This window comes from Numida meleagris, chromosome 11 (assembly GCF_002078875.1).
Source record: "Numida meleagris isolate 19003 breed g44 Domestic line chromosome 11, NumMel1.0, whole genome shotgun sequence".
NCBI classification, from domain to species: Eukaryota; Metazoa; Chordata; class Aves; order Galliformes; family Numididae; genus Numida; species Numida meleagris.
In genome coordinates this window covers 8440187-8461086 of record NC_034419.1, presented here as the reverse complement: position 1 = coordinate 8461086, position 20900 = coordinate 8440187, and the positions used below count along the sequence as shown (strand labels likewise).

The following is a 20900-nucleotide window of genomic DNA, read 5'->3' as shown; positions in this document are numbered from 1 at the left end:
TGTTGTTTTCTTCCTAAATCTGTTGTTCTTTGAAAATGTAAATCAGTGACTCTCAGTCAACCCTCAGACATTTATGCTATAATCCATTTTGGCAAATTATCATTTGACCATAAAATTTTAGTAACCAGGATCCAAAATCATGGGCTTGCCATTAATTAATTCCAGACCTAGCAAAAGCTGTTACTTCAAAGTTTCCATTGAAAGAGATACTCTATTCTCTGAAGAGGAAGTTCATGCTGTCATTCCATTCACTCGTAGCAACAGAATTCTACAAACAGCAGAGTAAATACCAATTGCCCAGCTTGTGGAAAGAGCAATGTTGTACAAACTGTTCTGTTTTTAATTGTGGGGCAGTTACATAAAAGACCGCTTACCATTGTTTGTAGCAAAAAAGCCATTTTCTAAAGCTACTTTTTACTTAGCTATTTTTTTCCTTGTTTAAGGAGCACGCATCTGAATTAAATTCTAATTTCTTGCATTGGTTTATTATAGCACTTGATTTTTTTTATTTTTACAAACTCTGTATATGCAAATGCAAACCATATAGATTATGTCTGGATTTTAGCGTTTGTCATCAGTCAGTAATTTATGTCACCAATCAACTGTTTCTGGGTTCTGTTGGCTTCAGTAGTACAAAAGCAGAACGTTTGTTCTCACATTCACATCTTCATGTGCGTTATACTCCCTCGCCACTGCTTCTCTTCTAGTCACAAAATATGAGCCGAAGCACTGTAAGGCTTTACAAGTAATAAAATCTGGTGGTGCGTCTTTTCTTGTTTTGAATGCATAAAGTGTTGGTCAAACTCACCAGCAAAGCCAAGAAAGCTGTTCTAGTAGTTTGCTTTCTTGATGAAAGGTGGGATTTGCTATCCCATGTTCACAGAGCTGTAACTCTGTGAAATACACCAAGTTTTGTGAGGCTGACCATAAGATGATGAGATAGGAGCAGTTCTGACTGAGTCCAGTGGCAGAAGCGTGGTCTTACAGGACTGAGGTTACTGAGCAAATGACAGAGAAGGATGTATTTAAGCAGTTGAGTCTTTGTAGTCAAAGTCAAGCAATATCTGTACTTAAAAGCACTTCTTGGACACCAGTTCTAAAACTTTGTCCTTGTTGATATAGGTGCCTGGTCACTGATCAGCATTCTCTTGCTCTGTGCACTGTGCATGCACAAGTTAAATGACAGTCCTTACGTTTTGAATAATTAGTGAGAAAAAAATGCTCTTTAGCGAGTTCCAGAATGTGTCATTTTTGCATCCTGTGATACAGGCTGCTCTGGCATTACAAAATGGTTATCTTCTTTGGAGTCCTGCAAATGAGGCTTTGGCAGCTGGTCAAAGTGGTTGTGCTCAATGATTTCTGAAGTTTTGAACTGTTCTTCATTGTTCTAAGACAAAAGCTTCATGTTGATTTACTGTACGGTATCTATTTATTTTAAAAAATAAATAGTGTGCGTAACTGCTCAGCCTTGAAGAAATGTTAGAGAATTAACTTAATTCTTTATTCACATGGAATAATGTGGGCCTTGCTGGAAACTGAATAATCTTCAAGATTCTTCTCTGGTATGGCTCAAGAATTAGATTGAATTAGGTTGCCCAGAGATGTGGTGGAAACCCTAACCCTGGAGACATTCAAGGCCAGGCTGGACCAGGCTCTGAGCAACCTGATTCAGCTGTGGATGTCCCTGTTCATCGCAGGGAATGGACTAGATGAAGGTCCCTTCCAACTCTAAGGATTCTATGAACTCGTATGTTTCTCTTAAAGCATGTATTTCTCTGTATTTTCAGACTGCACTCCTTACCTGAATTCAGTGGGAAAACATGTGATTGGAGATGTGCAGAATATAACAATCAGCCAGTATGCATGTTATGAACAGGTCGCAGTCACAATACTTTGGACAGCAAATGCCATTGGTGAGTAGTAGAGGAAAATGGACTAATTCGTCATGTCTTTGGTAATGAATTATTTCTGATCAGTATCAGTTAAAATAACTAAATTATACTCAGAAGTATTGAAGAAAACTGCTTAAGAAAGAAATTCTGGACAACTTTGCAGAACTGCTGGGAGTAACCATGAAAATCTTTTGTACCACACAGGAGTTCACTGTCTTTTTTTTGTTGCAAAGTGCTTAAAGGAGTTGTTGAACTCATATCTTTGAGTTAAGCTTTCTTCTTTCACAAGCAGACAAATGTCCAAAATCTGCTGACCTTTTCTGTGCTGACATCTGGCTGTCAGCAGGATGCCACCTAGCAGACATTTTCAAAAACATAAACATACTCAATGTGTCCTGTCAGGGTAAAGGTGATGCTTTAACAGTGAGAGAGGAGGTAGCTGCTTTTGGAAAGGATTTCGTGCTCTTTTTTGAAAATGGTAGTTTGGGGATGTTTGCATCATTGTGTAATTTTATTGATGAAAACAATGCCAATGTCTCATCTACAAAAAAAAAAAAAAAAAAGAAAGGGAAAAAAAAAAGAATTTCAATTGCACTGGTGCTTTTCAGTATCAGGTATTAAAGTTAGAATTATGCATAGTATATTTTTTGAAATTAAAACATTTGTTTATTATTCATTTACTCATACAGCAGTCTCTAAACTTGATATGTTCATACTTCCTCAAAAAGTTTAATTTTTTTTTTTCTTGCAATTGGATAAGATTAGAAGTTTTATTTATGTGGTAAGATTGCACCCAAAGTGTTGAGGTATGGCAGCTGAAAATGTGTCTTTATTGAATTTGACATGCATTTTTTAGCATAGACCTGCACTTATTAAATCAAACATTTTAGATGAGAAAACTTGTCAGATTTTCTTTGTGACCTCCCAGTATGAAATCGTACTTTTGGAGTTTGTTTGATAACATTTTAAATCTGTAACAGCAAATAATGATTAATTACTGGAGCTTAAGGAGTATTTGGAAAATACACTGAATTCTGCAAAAGCGTGCAGTTGAAACCAGTTGGTAATCTTCAGCTGCAGACTGGGTGAATCGCAGCTGTATGGGAAACCAAGTCTGGCGTTCTCTGTTGTCTGATCAGAGGTTAATCCTCTGCGAAGCGTGAAGCCAGAACTGCTGTTGAAAAATCTTGGGTAACACGGAGACTGGACGCTTTCTCTTTCATGGCCTTCACGTAAGCACAAACAGTGCTTTTGTTCCATGGAGCATTAAGAACACATTGGGCATGGTCTTTCTCTTACACAAGATTATCAAGATTATAAAACATTTAAAAAAAAATCTATTGGAACAGAGGAAGCTCTCTCTTGGTCTTTTTTTTTTTTTTTTTTGGCAAGCATAGTATAGAGCCAGGTTAATCTGTGTTGATTCTTGTAGCATTTACCTTACAAAAACGCTGTCTGTGCCTCAGATAAATGTGTATTCTGCCATATGCAATGCTGTTGAATAGATGGAATTAGATGAAGCAATGGCAATTTGTTTTGAAGAACTGCACGGTGACTTTGACACCTGAGCCACAAAACTATCACAGCGTAACACTGATATTGTCCTGTGACGTTTTTATGACTGTGACTCAGTTTAGTCATGTAATTAAGTAATTCCATGATGAGAACACTGCAAAGAAATGCAAAGACTGTGCTGAGAGTTGGTTGTGTTAGAGTAGCTTGAAAACTATGAGTGTAGTTCTGGCATTACTTATAAATAACTGGACGTGTGCACACACTGGAATAGATTCCATTCCTTCTAAGTCAAGCTTTCTGTTAAGCTGTACTATACTAGAAACAAAAAAATTGTAATAGCTGCTATCCCTTTAATCTGACAGTTGAAAAATTATAAGAATGTGTTATAAAGACATATTTCCATAATTTGCTAGCAAACTGTTGCATTGTATTGCAAATAATGGCAATACAAAGTTACTATGTAGTGTATTGCTGATGAAGATAATTTATATTGCAGTGATAATTTGGAAGCCCCAGCTGGAGTGGGAATTGCTCTGCTCTAAGTATTACACAGATGTGTAGTAATTACAGCCTTTGCCAGAGTCTGAATTCTAAATAGGCAAGATAGAAGATGTGGGAAGAACTAATGTGACAACAAGTATTAAAACACAAATGTATTTCATATGAGGGCTAGGATTTAGCTGTAAAGAGAAATGAACTATCTTCATGTAACATAAGATATCACTGACTGCATTTTGAAATATTAGTCTGTTTTAAATGCTCTGCTGTTTGCAGGGATTGAATACCTGAGAGGATTCCGAGTAATACTTGAAGAGTTAAAATCAGAGGGAAGACAATGTCAGCAGATGGTTTTAAGAGATCCAAAGCAGTTGAGCCCAAGTTTTAAAAGAACAGTAAGTGCTTTCATTCAAGAAATGCTTCACTGTTGCTTGTGTGTGTAGTGCTGAACATGCTTATGTGCTGTTTATAAATTTGTGTATATATTTATATAGATGTATAATTAATGTGCTGTTTTTTAGGGTGTAGATTGCTTCCTAACGTTGTTGTTCTTTAGTGAACAGTTGTTGACCTGGAGATAGATCTACTCCCCTTCTTAAGAAGCTTTCCTGAGGCTGGAAACTGTCACAAAATTGTTTGGGGTGACTGTGGGGTACAGGTGGCACATCTGTAACAAGTCCACATCCTAACTCTGTGTGAAGCTTCCTCATGTCAATGTTGTAATGGAGGGAGAGATAAAAGTTTCTTAATGTATTAATTAATCCTCATGTTTGCAGATCTGTGGGCTTATACTGAAAGAAAATGTCTTTAGTTAAACTTTTTTCAATTTTGTGTTTTTTGTGTAGGGAATGGAATCCAATCCCTTTGCAAATCTGAAGTTTGAAACAGATTACTTTGTAAAGATTGTGCCTTTTCCTTCCATTAAAAATGAAAGTAATTATCACCCATTTTTTTTCCGAACTCGACGTAAGTATTTCATGCAATATAGTATTGCATAATAGCATTCCTTTCCCCTCCGTTTTTTTTTGTTGTTGTTGTTTTCAGAAATAGCTTTTCTGATGTAAAAGAATAGCTTTTCGTGTAAAACATGGTGATGTCAGAGGAGTCTAGGTTAAGATAGTTATTGACGTAGACTTTGAAAGAAGATCTGGGTGTTAAGTGGAAAGAATTTGAATTCCAGTGATAAATCTGTAATGCATAATTCATGTTAGCCACTGACCAGAGGGAAGGTCTCAGGAAGGCCTGTAATTGCCTGAGATCTGCCTGCAGCAGGATTACTGTCCTCGTTCTCAAGACCATTTGACTCATGAAGATGGTTCATTCCTTTTCTTCCCTTCACTGGACACTGAGAAAAAGCTCAAACTGTTTTTGCTTTTGAGATCAGTTTCAAAAATGAGTATGTAGAGGTAGGTAAAGATGAATGCATATGAAATGAGTTAGCAACAAATCAGGTTGAATTTCTCAAAATTACTTAGCAATTAGCAATTCCTATTGCAGCCTAATGAGAAAAAACTTGAATAAACTCATCAGTGCCTAAATAGAATTAAATAGAATCTAAGTGTAAGCGCCATTTTGGGTAAAATGTTGGTATTTGTCCCACTAAGGACTACTATTTTCAAATTACTGAACCTATATATCTCATTTAAAGATGAGGAAGCACTTGAATCATAACATAGAAGCTGAATTTGCAGAATATGTTTACTCTGAGCACATTACAGATTGGAAAAGGAATGAGAGTACTGACTTCAAAATGCTGAAGTAACTCCCTTCTTTTGCACTTTGTTTTTATACTCACATAGCATAGCATGTAGATGCTCTATCATTAATAACTTTTACCTGTATTTTTAGCATGTGAATTGTTGCTACAGCCAGAAAATCTCATCTGCAAACCTTGTAAGTAAAACGTATTGCTTTCTATATACTTATAAAAAGTTACTGTCCTTGAAGAGTCACTTGCCGGTTTATGAATATTTTTTCTGACAGACTGGAAGCCACGAAATCTGAATGTTACCCAGCAGGGTTTTAACATGCAAGTGTCTTTTGATCATGCTCCCCACAACTTTGGATTTAGGTATTACTTTCTTCACTACAAACTGAAGCATGAAGGGCCATTCAAGCAAAAGACCTGCAAACAGGTACGTCACTGTGTTTTGCAACTCTCAAAGGCAGAGGACCCATTCACGTGGATGTTCTAAGGTTTTATGGAAACATAATACGGAATTTGATCACTTTAAAAATTTTAGACTACTTGGTGCTATTTCTGTAAATATCTGTTGTATTGTGATAGCACTCATCGGTTAAAACAACACTTGAGTGCTCCAGTGGTGGTGAATACTATAAGCAAATGAGAAGAGGCTGTTCTGTCTTGAAGGCCATACAACTGATGAGTACTTCAAACTGCATCTTATTGCATTTGTTAAATGTTCCTTCCAATTACGTGATTTGATCTCTACACCAAATTTTACCACTGAACAGATTACCTATTCAAGATGGTGTCACAAAGTAGCGCTCATTTCACTGGTGTGTAGAACTAGGTTCTCTATGACTTTGTACAACTGTGTGTAAGTCTTTCAACGGGTGCTGCAATTTGCTGTATTGTTTTCCTTAACTTAGGTTATTATTCAATGGCAAATTTGATCTCAGTGGACAACTTTTGAAAACCATTTTTTTTCCCTTTGGTTAACTGATCATATTCAAGTTCTGCAGGCAGAGGATTGTAGTCCTTGCATATTTGAGTAGAGACTCAGCTGAGCTGGTTTAAGATATCCTAATATAGAAGAGCATCCTACATTTCTAAATCAATATGAATGTATTTTACATTATATTTTAAAAGTATGTGAGTGTCATGCAGAGTATTTTCTTTTTTTGATGTAGGAGCAAAACACAGATACTACAAGTTGTACTCTTCAGAACGTAACTCCAGGAGATTATATAATTGAGGTAATATTTACAGTCATTTGTACTGCAGCAGAATGAATACATTCATGGAGGAATTAACTGAAACTAAAGTATCTCAAGTCAAAGTCTTTGGTAAAACTAGACTTTGGGCATTCTTACTGAGGTACCTTGGCAAAGTAAAGGTTTTAGGTAGATTATTCTTGACCTTTCCATAGTTGCGCTTCTCTAAGCACATAGTACTTTCAGTTGTGCCTTCAAGTAAAATTGTGAGCCTGAATGATTCTTGGATTTTGGTTCTTCATTGGAATTATAAAGTTTGGTCAATTTCTACTATACTTGTAAATTATGTCTCTTTTTATGATGACGGTACATGAACTCTAAAAGTTAGTATCGGGAGAATAAGCTACGTACTATCAAAGACAGATGATTTCATTAGTTAGTACTCTTTGGTGCTCTTTAACTGTAACTTTTTGAACAGGAAGTTTCTCATCAGGTTGTGGAAGCTGTTATAGTTGTTTCAATATTGCAGAAAATGAAATGAAATTTCCACAAAATAAAATTCAATTTTTACTTTCCAAAGCTGGTTGATGACACTAATACAACAAGGAAAACAATGCACTATGCACTAAAACCAGGTACGAATAGTTTTTTTAAACAGTATGTCATATTTACCTTACTAATTTAGATTGTTTTGATTATATTGGTAATAAATGTTGATTTGATATATCTGTTTGCTGTAATGAAGACTGCTGATGCAAATGTGCTGTGATCTTTTGACCGAATGAGAAGAGAGCATGCTTGTGTATACACATCTGCATTTCTATACATTTATATTTAGTACAGTTTAGATCAAGATATAATTGGAAGTAGTTGTGGGTACATTAACTTTTGTTATACATATGGATATGAAAATTCATAATCTATACCTTAATTGCAAACAAACAATGCATACAGTAGTGTGGAAATAATGTAATGTAATGAAACTATGAGAGCAGCCTAAACACATAACCTGACCATGCACTTCAGCCCTGAAATGAAATTAAGCAGTCTGGAAAATTTGTCAGTTGAACGCTTGGCCTGTCCTTAAGAGATGAAGTGAGGATTTCACAATATAGCTGCAGACCCAAAGCATAGCCATGGATGAAGGCAATAGACACAATGGATTGGTACAAAAGTAGTCTTTGTAGGAAGCCACTATTTGAGCACTCTGGAATGAAAATCCAGTAGTTCAAATGACTCTTGTGAATCTTGTTAAAAATATAACTCATGTAAAGCCCCCATTATGGGGGGGGGCACTATGCGTAAAGCACTTGTTACTTATGTTAGTTGCTCTAATGCTGTGGTCATTGGGGCAGTTAGCATAAAACCTCTTTTAAATGAAGCAGATCATGTTGTTTTTTTACATTCCCAGTGTAAAGATTTGATTAAATTGTTCTAACAAGCACATGCCTCATTCTGCTTTGTTCTTCCAAGTACATTCTCCGTGGGCTGGACCAATAAGAGCTATTGCCATTACAGTGCCTTTAGTTGTCATCTCAGCATTTGCAACACTTTTCACGGTGATGTGCCGCAAAAAGCAGCAAGGTAAGAGGGTTTACTCAGTACAGAGTTCATATAAAGATGCACATTTGCAACTAAAAGGGCCCTATCTGGTAGCTTTATTCTATAAATACCTTTATCTGAAGAACTTCCTTTTTTACCTCTTCCTCTTTCCTTTCAACAACTTTGAAAGTTGTTGAAACGTGTGGCAAATTCTTAGTCCAGTGCATCATGGTGATTTGTTTCCAAAAGAAGTATTACATCGCAAGTCTAGGCTTCAGTGTAGAAAGAAGAGAACTGAAGAATTGATGGAAATTATTTTTTGATTAGGGTTTCTGTTTACTTCTGAAAGTAATGCATGGCCTGTGTAGAATACAAACGTAACTGTAAATGGACATATTTTAAATATTGCCCGATTTCATTCAAAAGTATCTAACTGATATTTATTCTAAGCCAGAAGGGATGTAAAGCCGTGTGACAGGAGTATAATTCTCAGCACTGTCTGGAATACTACTTGTATCTATTATTCCAGATTGCTCACTTTCCTGGAAGTTGCCTTTACACTTCATCCTAAGCCGTCTCCCTAAATTTACTCTTCCTAAAACTTAGTTGCAGATGTTTCTGTATATTAGATTCCATCCCTATTCACTGATTTCTCTCTGCTCTGTGTGCAGGAGCTGGCAAGCTGTGCTTGTTACATTGAGATGTTAAAAATCAGTTGGCATTTTTTCGTAGAACCTAGGGAATCGTGCTGTTTCATGAATATGGAAAAAGTGATTACATTCCCTAAGCCTCACATATCTGTGTTATCCATCTGAATTTTGGAAATGAGATATGCTGCAAGTGCTATATGCCATTTGGGTTAAATCCTTTTACCTTCTGCTCTTCTGTGACTGTTCCTTTGCTCACAACTAGCACAGTTCCAACAAAAAGACAAATCACTGAGGATTTGTCTACACGGAGAGTTGTTCCAGAGTAGTTATTCATGGTGAATTGTTCTAAAACAAATCCCTAGGTCAAAGTTTATATCTTGAAATAGGCATGTTTTATTCAAAATTAGTTTAATCAACTGTAGAACTAGATTGAATTAGTCTGGTATAACACACCCATGTTCCAGTCTAAATGCATCCATCCAAGGAAGGAAACACTAATAGCTGTTTTGAACTAAGTTAATTTTATCTTAATTCAAATGAATGCCAAATTAGTTTTCAAAAACATGACGTACCAGAGAGATGCTGTATGATATTCTGAAAGGATCTCTACTCCTGGAGTTTAATATTCAAAAGGACTTAGTTATGCAGGAAGCTCTTCATGACGGTATGTCTTAAAGGTTTTTTTCACAGTGAGGTGAAACAACTTCATGCTACTTTTTCTACTTTCATTCTTACAAACCAAATCTTGAGTTTCCTGAGCTGTGCAGCAATACAATTTCATATTTCCTTTTCCAAGTATGTTCCACATATGTAACAGCTCAGAAGCTGATGAATTGAGGGTATGCAACCTTTTCAGGCTGGAAATGAATTTGAAAAAAAATCTTTTCTATATGCTTTAGTTGAAAGTCTAGAAAGTTCAAATAAACAAAAGAACACCTTTATAGTATGAATTCCCTTTCTTTTTTTCCAATTTAGAGAATATATATTCTCATCTAGATGAGGAGAGCTCAGAATCTTCAGCTTATGGTGCAGGTCTCCCTGTGGAAAGTCTTCGCCCCCGGCCAAAAGTATTCATCTGCTATTCCAGTAAAGACTGCCAGAAACACATTAATGTCATCCAATGCTTTGCTTATTTTCTTCAGGACTTTTGTGGTTGTGAGGTAAGCTCAACATTTCTTCTGTTAACAGAATTACTTTAATTAAAAGAGTACTTGCAAAACTCGTAATGATAGAAGCAGGGTGTTTCAACATCTCCTTTGGACACACATCCATTATTTTTCTATGTATTACATAAATTTTCTTCACTTAAGGAAAGGAACAGATCCTAGTCTGCACAGAAGACAGAATTGTGGAAAGCGAGACAGTTACTGGTTTATTTTTGTTCAATTTTAATCCTGCCACTGTGATTCTACATCTATGAATGGGAAATGATTTTTCAGCCCTGCAGCAAGTCTGACCTCTGGTGGCCAAGCACATGAAAATAATTGATGCCTCATTGTAGTAGATGTTCACAGTTCATTCATACGCTGAAAATGGTTTGGATCAGGTGTTCTAACAATAACAAATTGGAATCCCTATTTGAGATTAGTACATTTTAGATTAGTATTTAGTACTAATACACCATAAGTCTGTGGAATAGCATGGAGTTGAGCTGCTAGCACTCTAACTGTACCCTGCAACATATGACATCAGGCATCATTTCAGATTAGTAAACTATATAAGTAAAATATTGATAGCATCTATGTCCAGAAGTAATCTGTATTGTTATTAAATCTGTGGGGTTTAATTATAACATTATTGCTCAGTGTATAACAGAACAGTTTTACAATTTTGTTTTATGTGAAACAAGAATGTTGTCTCATAAAGAACAAAACAAAATGGCATTTGAGACCCCTTTAAAATCATAACATGACAATACTAAAAGTCCTTTCTCACAGATGGAAAATCAGACATTTTCCTGAAGAATAGAAATAAAAAGAAACGCAAAAGCAAAACCACCACACTGTGCCTTTATCAGCGCATTTCCAAGCAGTCCCAAGTGACTTCTCTCCTCATACATGATCGCTTTCTTCCTGTAGTTGACTGAGGTAGCAGTCTTCATGAGGCTTGGTGTTCTGGGCATCCACTTACTCTGTCTTCTGATGAGACAAAGTTTTCTATTCTGATGTAGGTAAGATAGCAGAGCAAAAATAGGTATTTCTCAGTAAAAAAAAAAAAAAGCTTGAGAGAAGACTTAGTAAGTGGTTTTGGTTTTGAATTGTGACTGGTTTTTTGTTTGTTTGTTTTTTACCTTAGCAGCTCACTTATTTCCTCAGCCCAGTGACATATTTAGCCCACAGGCAATGTTTAGACTGGTGAATAATTACTGAAGTAGTACTGCTGGTTCTAGTTTGTCCTCTACCGATGCTGTATTAATTATCACTTATTTCGCTTTTTAAACAGCTTGCATTTGCATCAGGAACAAGAGATAGTTAAACTTGTAATTCTCAATTCTTGGATAAATACAATACATTATTTAAATTTTATTATTAAATGTATGTAATAAAAATATCAAGTGGAATGTTCTTTGCTTTTTCTAGGTGGCTCTAGATTTGTGGGAAGATCTGAAAATCTGTAAAGAAAGTCAGAAAGAATGGCTCATTAAAAAAATAAACGAGTCTCAGTTTATCATCATTGTGTGTTCCAAAGGAATGAAATACTTCGTTGAAAAAAAGAATTGGAAACACAGAGGAGTAACCAAAGACACAGGGAAAGGAGAACTATTTCTGTTTGCTGTGTTGACTGTTGCAGAGAAGCTTCGTCAGGCAAAGCAGAATTCAAATGACCTCTGCAAGTTCATTGCAGTCTACTTTGATTACTCCTGTGAAGGAGACATTCCTGGTATTTTGGATCTAAGTACAAAATATAAACTCATGGACAATCTGCCTCAGCTTTATTCACATTTACATTCCAGAGACCTTAGCATGCAGGATTCAGAGGTGTTTCCCGTTAACGTCAGTAAAAGGAATTATTTCAGGAGCAAATCTGGTAGGTCTCTTTATGTTGCCATTTGTAATATGCATCAGTTCATTGATCAGGAACCAGACTGGTTTGAGAAACAATTTATTCCCTTCCTTCCACATCCTTTACATTACTCGGAGCCTGTCATGGAAAAATTTGACTCAGGCTTGGTTTTAAATGACTTAGTGAATAAACAGGCGATGGATGACGATTTTTACCTGAAAACAGATGTAAATAATATTTCAGCTGGAAATTCAGACTCTCACTGTATAATTCAGCACTTAAATCTTGGAGAAGATATAGAAACTCAGGACATTCAAGGTGGTGGCAGCTCTGTTCTTCGACCATTGTTACATGCTGTTAAAGCTTCGAATCTTAAAGATATGCCTCGAGATTCTGGAATCTATGATTCGTCTGTTCCTTCATCTGAATTATCTTTACCTTTAATGGAAGGACTACTGACAGATCAAACTGAAACTTCTTCCATCACAGGAAGTGTTTCTTCATCATCAGGTTTAGGTAAGATACAATGATGTTTTAAAAAATACATTGATACATCTTCAAATACTAAAGATACTATATAAGGAACATAGAAAACTGCAGAGGAAGATAAGTATTACGTACAGCTGGTCAAAAAAGATAGGTTCTAAGTAACTTTAGAAAAATTAATCTTATTGTGAGGAGGGGATCCTTAGCTAAGTAAGATCTCATAAAGTTCATATTAGTAAGCCACTTTTCATTAATTGACCTAATTACCAGAAAGATTGCATCTTTCTTCCAGAGACTCCTTGGCAGCTGGCGTACTAAGCTGACAGCTGTGTGGTTTAATCAGGAGGGTACTGTGGTGAAGCCTACTTGAAGAAAGGCCGTACGTCTAAACTGATGTCCTATTTTGCTCCAATACATAGCACAATCTTTAGGGTTATGCTCTATACTGTGGTTAACTCAAGCTTCAGGTTTGCGTTGGGCTCATTGGATATGGAGCTGAGAGGAATGAACTAAAGGGTTTCACAGGAGGAACTTATATGCTCAGCAGACTCTCAAAAAGAGATTCAAAGATGTAATTGCCTGCAGTTAGATGGCATAAATATTGCCACAAGCCATGTGAAAAGCTGATCTCACCATACCAGTTTGAACACATTGAATTGGCATCACAACTACATCAATATGAAATGTTCCAGCAATTTTATTTTTAGGATAAGAAGATTTGAGATCTTTCTTAAGCAGCTACAGCAGGTGAATATTGCATTTTGATGCTGATATGCTGTTCTGCTTTCTTGATTGAGTGTTGGCAATGAGCTAACTTGATAGACTTTTGTCTTACCTAAATGCATTTTTTTCATTATTCAGATAATTCATAAGCCATCTTTGATGCCATAATTTTGTTAGGAAGGGAACATACAGATATTCATTGATGGATACAGCATCTCTATCTATAGGTTCTATAGTCTCTAAAAAACAAATTATAAAAAAATGAAAACTTTGTGGAAAAAATACATATTTATTGATTTAATTGTATAAGACATAAATACCTAGTTATTGTTTCAAATTTCATATTATATTCTTTAATTTCCTGTCATCTTCTAAGTCAGCTTTTTTCACATATGTTGGGAAGATTTACAGACAGTGTCTATGAAGGTAGATTAATGCCTCTCTGTGTGAATGCCTTACCAGTATTCCTCTCCATCACAGAGCTCTCAGCTGAGATCTCAGCTGCCAAGTGGTCTCTGAAAGAAAGAGACAGTCTTCCCAGTAATTAAATCTCAAGTCACATACATACTTGTTTGCATGTTTCGGCTGCAGACTTTGAATGTTTTAGCACTAGCTGATAAGGATGAATCTTAACACTGATGTTCCAACAGCCAGGGAAACCAGAATAACTTCTGATGTTTTCTCATTCATTGTCCCTGTCCAAAAGTACCACCGTGACTCTCGCTCAGAGTTCCCCTCACTGAAACCATGGTCTTCATTCAGTACAAAGAACTATCTAGAACTTGTGCCACCTGCCTATTAAATAGTTTGCAACTCATTACACCTTTTTACTCTCACAGACATAGAAAATATTTATAGCACTAATATTTATATGCCTAGTAATGAGAAGAGTAAATAGAATTGTGTTGCTCGTATTCACGTTCTAATAGTTGGACAAGTCCCAATTATGACTCTGAATTCACAGTACCATTTCTGTTCTGGCTACCTGTTTTTTATCCATTTCTTTGTCACAACATAATTGAATAGCTCTGCCATTTAGAAGTGAGTATACACACCTCATGATAGATCTCCTTTCTTCTTTAGTAGACAGTTTTATTCAATCTTTTGAATTCATAAATCACACAATTTCTAACACTTTCAGTGCAATTCACGTACAGACAATAGACAGTGAAGTAGATACGTACATCACTGCAAAAAGGAGATTCTCAAAAGGATCATCACATTAGGCATGACCTACTGAAGTTCAGACCGAAATAATGTGGCAGAAATCCCAACAGCTAGGCCTTTAATAGGTCAATTTAGTGAATGAACCTAGAGTCTTCTCCATTAAGCCCTACCTGGAGAGAAAAGTATCTTTTCTTTAGATAAGGAATTACTGAGCATGGTAGTTCAGCGAGGCATTATAATCTGGATGGTTTTCATAAGTTTTCTTTGCACTGCTTCTAAAATGTTGAACTAATACAATTTCAGTATTTGGAGTAATGAACCACCTATTTATTTTTATTTTATTTTTTTTTACTAGGGGAAGAAGAACCTCCTGTAATCACTTCCACAAAGTTCTTAGTGCCTGGAATATGTAAAGCAGAACTTCATTGTCATATCCATACTGATGAACTGCAGGCAATTGCTCCTTTGTAATACATCAATACATTCTTATGCATTGCCACTTTATCAGCAGCCTCTGTGCTTTAACCACCACGCTATTCCAGCTCTAAATCTACTTGAAGGAACAAATACCACCTGAAGATGACCTGCTATTCACAAGGGATTTTTATGGCCAGTAGGCTTGATCTTATTGGGCTTAATACAGTCTTTCATGATTTGAAAAATGCAGCATGGAAGAACAGATGAGAAAACATTTCAGTATTATTCCTATTACTAATTTAAGTTTCATGATGTTATACTGTTTATAGATGTCGTAATAAAAAGTGACCTTTTTTACTAGACTTAATGTTGCAACTGGACATAAAATTGTTCAGAATACTGAGTCTGAGTAATTACTGTTTTGTATTCCAGACTCTAGCATTGAATGCTGACATGTTTGATGGTAGGAGTGTTGTAGTAAATTAGAGCAGGATATTTTTAAGAAGGAAGACAAAAAATCAAAGGTGAGATCAAGAAATTATTAATCAGGAAAAATTATTTTCTTCTAGAAATATTTTGGTTCCTATCTTCGTGGTTTTTTCTTTTTCCCAAATGTTAATGTGTCTCAGTATTCAATTTCAGATAAACATGTCTCCTTGTTCTGTATGATTCTCCTCTCTTTTCTCCACAATCTGGCTGTGATGACTCACAAGTAACACGGTATTGAGTGTGAAGTATCATTTTTCTAATAGACATGAATTCTACATATACTGACTGATACTATGTAAACTAAGTTTCCTGTTTTCTTCCTAGACGTGCTAATATAAAGAATACTTTAAAGAGACAGGGGAAGAAAGTCCAAAATTAGTATTTAAGACATAATTCTGGCTCTGTTCAGCCATAACCTACGTATGCTGTATGGGGAATGTCATACTCAAGGAGATGCTGCTACAGAATAACCAGAGGTAAAACAAATTAAGACAGTTAAGAGACATGAATACTTTGCTTTCATAGAATCATAGAATTGCTCAGGTTGGAAAAGACCTTAAAGATCATCAAGTCCAACCACAGCCTAACCATACTACTCTAACTCTAATAACCCACCACTAAATCATGTCCCCGAGCAACTAAAGAGAAGCCTTGGAGTTGTTTTGAAGTTCACAGTACTTATCATTACTTAGTGATTAAGATAGTGTTCTATTATTAGTCTTATATTAACAAACAGGGAAAAAAAAGCAAAAAATACAACTGGTCATGTTTATCTAAGGGCATGGGGCATGTGAGTCTTCTGTTCTGCACTGGCCAGGTGGTACACCCTTTTCCAAGTGTTGCTGCTATTACCAAAGAGAAACTTTTCAAGTAAAATCCAGCTGTGTAACTAACTACAGTTCTAGGCACCAGAATGGTAACAGCAAATAGTAAAGGACAACATCTCAGTGTGCCTTTGCTAGTTTAGCTCATGGAGTCAAACTCTGACTCAATTCATCTGTCTTCATTTTCTATGACCAGGAGGCTACTTTAGGAATGTGTGGAGGGAGAACTCCAACTCCTCAAATGTTCTCACTGTTTTAATAGATGAGAATTAGGCTTTGCTAATTGTTACATTATATTATCCATTTTAATAGTATGAAATAGAACCATTAAAGCAGTGATGATTTTGGCTGAGCAGCTTTGAAGTTTTAGATTTGTTTGTTTGTTTTTGCATTGGTTTATATGTAATCATTTGAAGATCCAAACAGAAGACTCTTGAAATTGCTGTCACAAATACAGTAAGAAAGGTGCTGTAAATGGTGAAGTGTAACAATTATTTGAACTTACCAATTGATGGCAGAACCTTAGCATGCTTTGCAGTTTTAATATGGAATTATAATGTGATGACATATGTATGTGTCAGATTTGGAGGTTCTTGTCTGTTAATGTAATGTCCATTAATCCTACTGTACCTTTTTTCTGAATTTGAAAGAGCACTAACTGAAAAATCTTAAACTCACAGTATCTAAATAAGCTGAGTACAGAGTGGATTATCTGCACCTTCACTGATTTTTTTGCATGCTGTAACAAAAGCAAAGTACTTCATTTTTTCCCATTCCTTTGTGTTTAAAAGTACCTGGGGCAAACTAGGCAGAATAATCTAGAGGTGTAAATGCTCCTTCTCTAAATCTAACCATGCAAGTTCTTGATTTAGTGCATTTTTTTGCTAGCTTTAGTAGTGAAAGTGGTTGGATTGATAAAATACAGGGAGAAAAGTTGCAGAAGTAGTGTGCTGAAGAGCTGCTGTGCATAGAAGTACCAAAGCTACAATCATAAGGAAGAGGCAATTTCTTAGCAATTGGAAGATGAAGGTAACTCTGCTTTCCTCCAGGGAAAGTCCTAGTACACATACTGCTATTTTATGCTAGGCTAAAGACTGGGAAGATTCTGTGGTTCTGTTAAATTCAGTGTTACTTTAAGGAAGTAAGTTTTCATTTTGAGGTCTAAGAAAGCTCTGTTTTGAAAATGGAGAAAAGAGGTTGCTAGTTTTTTTTTTCATGTTTTTACTTTGATTTCTTCAAAATTTGCTGTATAATCCTGCAAATCTTAATTGTTTTGTAATTTTGAAAGGTCTATGTGGATGCCAGTCAAATCTTTTATAGGTGGGAAAACACAAACAAGCAAAGAATTCCTTCATTCCTTCGTAGCAGAAAGTGGAAACAGTATATTGCATGACCTTGGAAGAAAGAAAATATACTTAATGGAAAATGTATAATAGAACAAACCCACACTTCAAGATATATGTGTATATATATATATATATACACACAGATTTGAAGAAAATGAAGCTTGATCAAATTTAGACATAATTTTTTACAAAAGCACAGTAATTCATAAAATTAGAAAAAGGATATGTATATTGACATACTAGAAGGAAATAGTGTTGAGTTTGCAAAAGTTCTGTATTTTTCCTCCAATAAAAGCAACAGCAAAAATCCTTGTAAAAATATTTTAAAAACAAATATGTAAATACACACATTAGAGGTTAGCTTACTACTATTTTCAAGCATTAGTAAACTCTAAATAAAATTAATGGTGAAAGAATCCCCTTAATTACTGTTACTACTAGACGCAACTGTGTGGACATTGGATGTTTTAAAATACATTTTTTGGGAGGATGGAAAAAACATTGGAAAGCCAAAGGTTCAAGATATAGCTCTATGACCAACATTTTGATAAGCATTGTTGCCATAATTGTACCAGAACATAAACACAACAACTGTTGAAAATAGAATGCGGCTGATATTTGCAGAAATAAAATTTTATGATACTTTAAGTTACAAGTTAAGCATTGGAATAAAACATTTTTGTTGAGTTGGTTTTGTTTGGCTTTTCTTAGTAGTATAGAAAGACTTAGCTCGAGTCCAGTTGTTTTATCCAATTTTGCAATTATCCAGTTTATGCAATTACTCACACCACATGAATAATCAGACTTGAACTGCTATTCACACTCCACATCTAGAAAGGAGACAGATATTTTGATGTGTGTTTAATATAGTCGAGCTACTGTAAGAAACTACAGTTGTCTGAAAGTTCTGTACTGGAAAGACTGGGTCTGATATTTCCTTTAATAAAACTGCCTTAATATGATTTTATAAAATTATTTTCCATGCATCCTCATGGACGGTCTCTTAGCATGATGTAGTTTACATGTCGAGTGAAATCTGTCCACATGAAGCTACAATGAACTGCACTGGATGCGTTTTGTCAAAGATGCAATAATTATCTAACATTTATATGCCTTTACAATTTTTTTTTTAAATCTGAATGAATTTCAAAGAACTGTTCCACTCAAGGAATCCTCCAGACTGTGTTCTCAAGTCTTAGAACCACTTGTATGCTCAGGTAAATGCAGGCTTTTATAACTCACTCAGAATGGCACAATTGAACTTAAAGAGAAGAAAAATCTGTAATGAGACTCTAAAACTGTTATTATTGAAGAATTGAACTCCATACTTCGTGCTTTGTTTGCATATACGTTAGCTGTGTTGAATTGGTTTATATTTTGACTTTACAGGATGCTGTTTAAAATTTTTATAGCTGCCGTATTTTCTGGGTCTCTATCCCCCAATTCCTAATTCTGTTCATATCGCTACATAAATCAGAGACACTCTGAAGTGTCATTAAGTGTGTTAATAATTGCATTTATAATTCAAGAGAAAATTTAAAGTTACTTATCTGAACCGGGCTTCTTCAAGGTGTATTATCCATAAGGATGTTCTGCAGTCCTGTTCTTCATGTGCTCTGCTTGGAGTCCTAAACACAAGGGACTCTGTGGCTGAAAGAAAGTGGAAAGGAGGTACTGCTCTAGTTTTTATACTTTTGGTTTAAAATATGAGAACCCTCAGAATGTTTTCCTGATGTTTGGGAACTGTTGGCCAAAATTCTTCTACTTTGAGGATGTGGAAACTCATGCATTGATATGGGGATGTGCACATGGATTATACATCTCAAGAAACCTTTGAAAAGTAAGCTCTTATTTTTCCTTATCTTACATTTAAATACTGTGGTGACTTGCTACTGAAGTGTTTCCCCCACAGAAAAAACCCACCCCTAGAACTTTGTATTTGAGTTATAGTGATAAAACGTGCATTGCACACAATATGTGTATTCAAACTCCAAATGATCAGACCTGAATTATTTCTAAAAGGTCAGAAGTTAAAGGCTGTACTATAGATGAGTGGAAGGAATTTTTCTCTCATTCTGCAATAAATTATTTTACTTGCTATCATTATCTGTTGCTGTTTCCCAGACTCATAAAAACCAGAGCAATTGTCAGATTATATCTTTTAAAGCAGGATGCAATTTTTTTATTCTGCTAGATCTGATTTAATAAAGTCTGATTTACCTGTAAGTTTCACTTTCATGGGCAGGTGCACTGTTGACGAGGATTTTGTATTTGTAGCAGTCTACAGAAATAGCAGGAATTGGCCATATTGCTCTCAAAAAATCAAGGAGAAGGCAATGTTCTTTCCTCATTATCAAACATTAACTAGATGACCAGGAAATGAATGCTTGCCCATATCTACCTCAGTGCTAGAGGCACAGTTGTTCAAGATTTGGGTATTTTACTTCAATGCAGACATCTGGGGACAGCTGGGAGCTTGAAAACGTTGCAGTGAATATGAGAGATGCTGAAAAATAATATATATAATTACATATAATAGTTTATCTCTGATTATAAACAAAAGTAGAAGTAGATTATCATCTGGAGAATTTCCTTCATCAATTAAAGTAAAGAATTCGTTTGTAATGGATGCGGAGCTGTAACATTCAAGAGTGATTTACCATAGGAATCCAACTACCTTTCTTTCCAGACAACTGGTTCGTGGGCCTTGACAACACGTGGAAGGTTGAACCAGCAAGAGTGAGCATGTGGAATGTCGTTCTGTTGGGCTGCTGATTTACCTGGAATTCTAACTATTTAGTCCCTACAAAAAAAAGATCAATTTAAGAGGGACAGTCTTGTTGATTACACGAGTCAGGTAAATATATTGCATAATAATTATGTCATTGATATTTCTTCTCCACGGGGGAAGTATGCACCTGTGGAATCACTTACTTGTAAATGGTAGAACACGTGCACTCTCCCTGTGCAAATCCTGTTCTACCATTTGTCTGCAAATCAACATTGAACTTGCATTTAGCTTCTGCAGTAGCCAGCCCTTTATGATGAGGTTTTACTTGACTGAAAAATATTTGACTATCAATAATCATAATTTCTTAGAGAATATATTCTAATATGAGTAGAAAACAAGATTATTCAAAGAGTCTTGGAGACCAATTCAGTGTTTATCCCATCTTGGAAAAAAGCAGTTTTTGAGGCTACATTTCACTGCAGCTCAATACTGCCTGGTGAACGTAATGTACGGTGCAATTTGCTAAACAATAATCACAATATAAGCATCTTTTTCAGTAGCATTTTCTGAGTCTTTTATGACTGCTGTGTCCGCACCCCTTGTTAGCAATGCTGTATTTCTCAGGTGATTCAGCCAGTTTCAATGGGGCTGATTATGAAACCAGATACTGGCGGTGGGAGTGAGACGCATCGGAGTTGTTCGGTGTTTCACAAGATTTT

At 35.7% G+C, this 20900-nt stretch overlaps 1 protein-coding gene across 3 annotated transcripts in view; it reads left to right on the top strand.

Moving 5' to 3' along the window:
• Positions 1-18136, top strand: part of IL17RD (interleukin 17 receptor D) — a 65447-nt gene extending 47311 nt beyond the window's left edge. For all 3 annotated transcript variants that reach the window (XM_021409140.1, XM_021409139.1, XM_021409138.1), the window contains 11 exons: positions 1788-1913; positions 4182-4300; positions 4751-4871; positions 5754-5798; positions 5889-6040; positions 6780-6845; positions 7384-7438; positions 8277-8387; positions 9971-10155; positions 11575-12514; positions 14730-18136. In XM_021409140.1, coding sequence (XP_021264815.1) covers positions 4253-4300; positions 4751-4871; positions 5754-5798; positions 5889-6040; positions 6780-6845; positions 7384-7438; positions 8277-8387; positions 9971-10155; positions 11575-12514; positions 14730-14845 — 1839 coding nt within the window. In that variant the 5' untranslated portion in view covers positions 1788-1913; positions 4182-4252 and the 3' untranslated portion in view covers positions 14846-18136. The remainder of the gene's footprint in view (positions 1-1787; positions 1914-4181; positions 4301-4750; positions 4872-5753; positions 5799-5888; positions 6041-6779; positions 6846-7383; positions 7439-8276; positions 8388-9970; positions 10156-11574; positions 12515-14729) is intronic.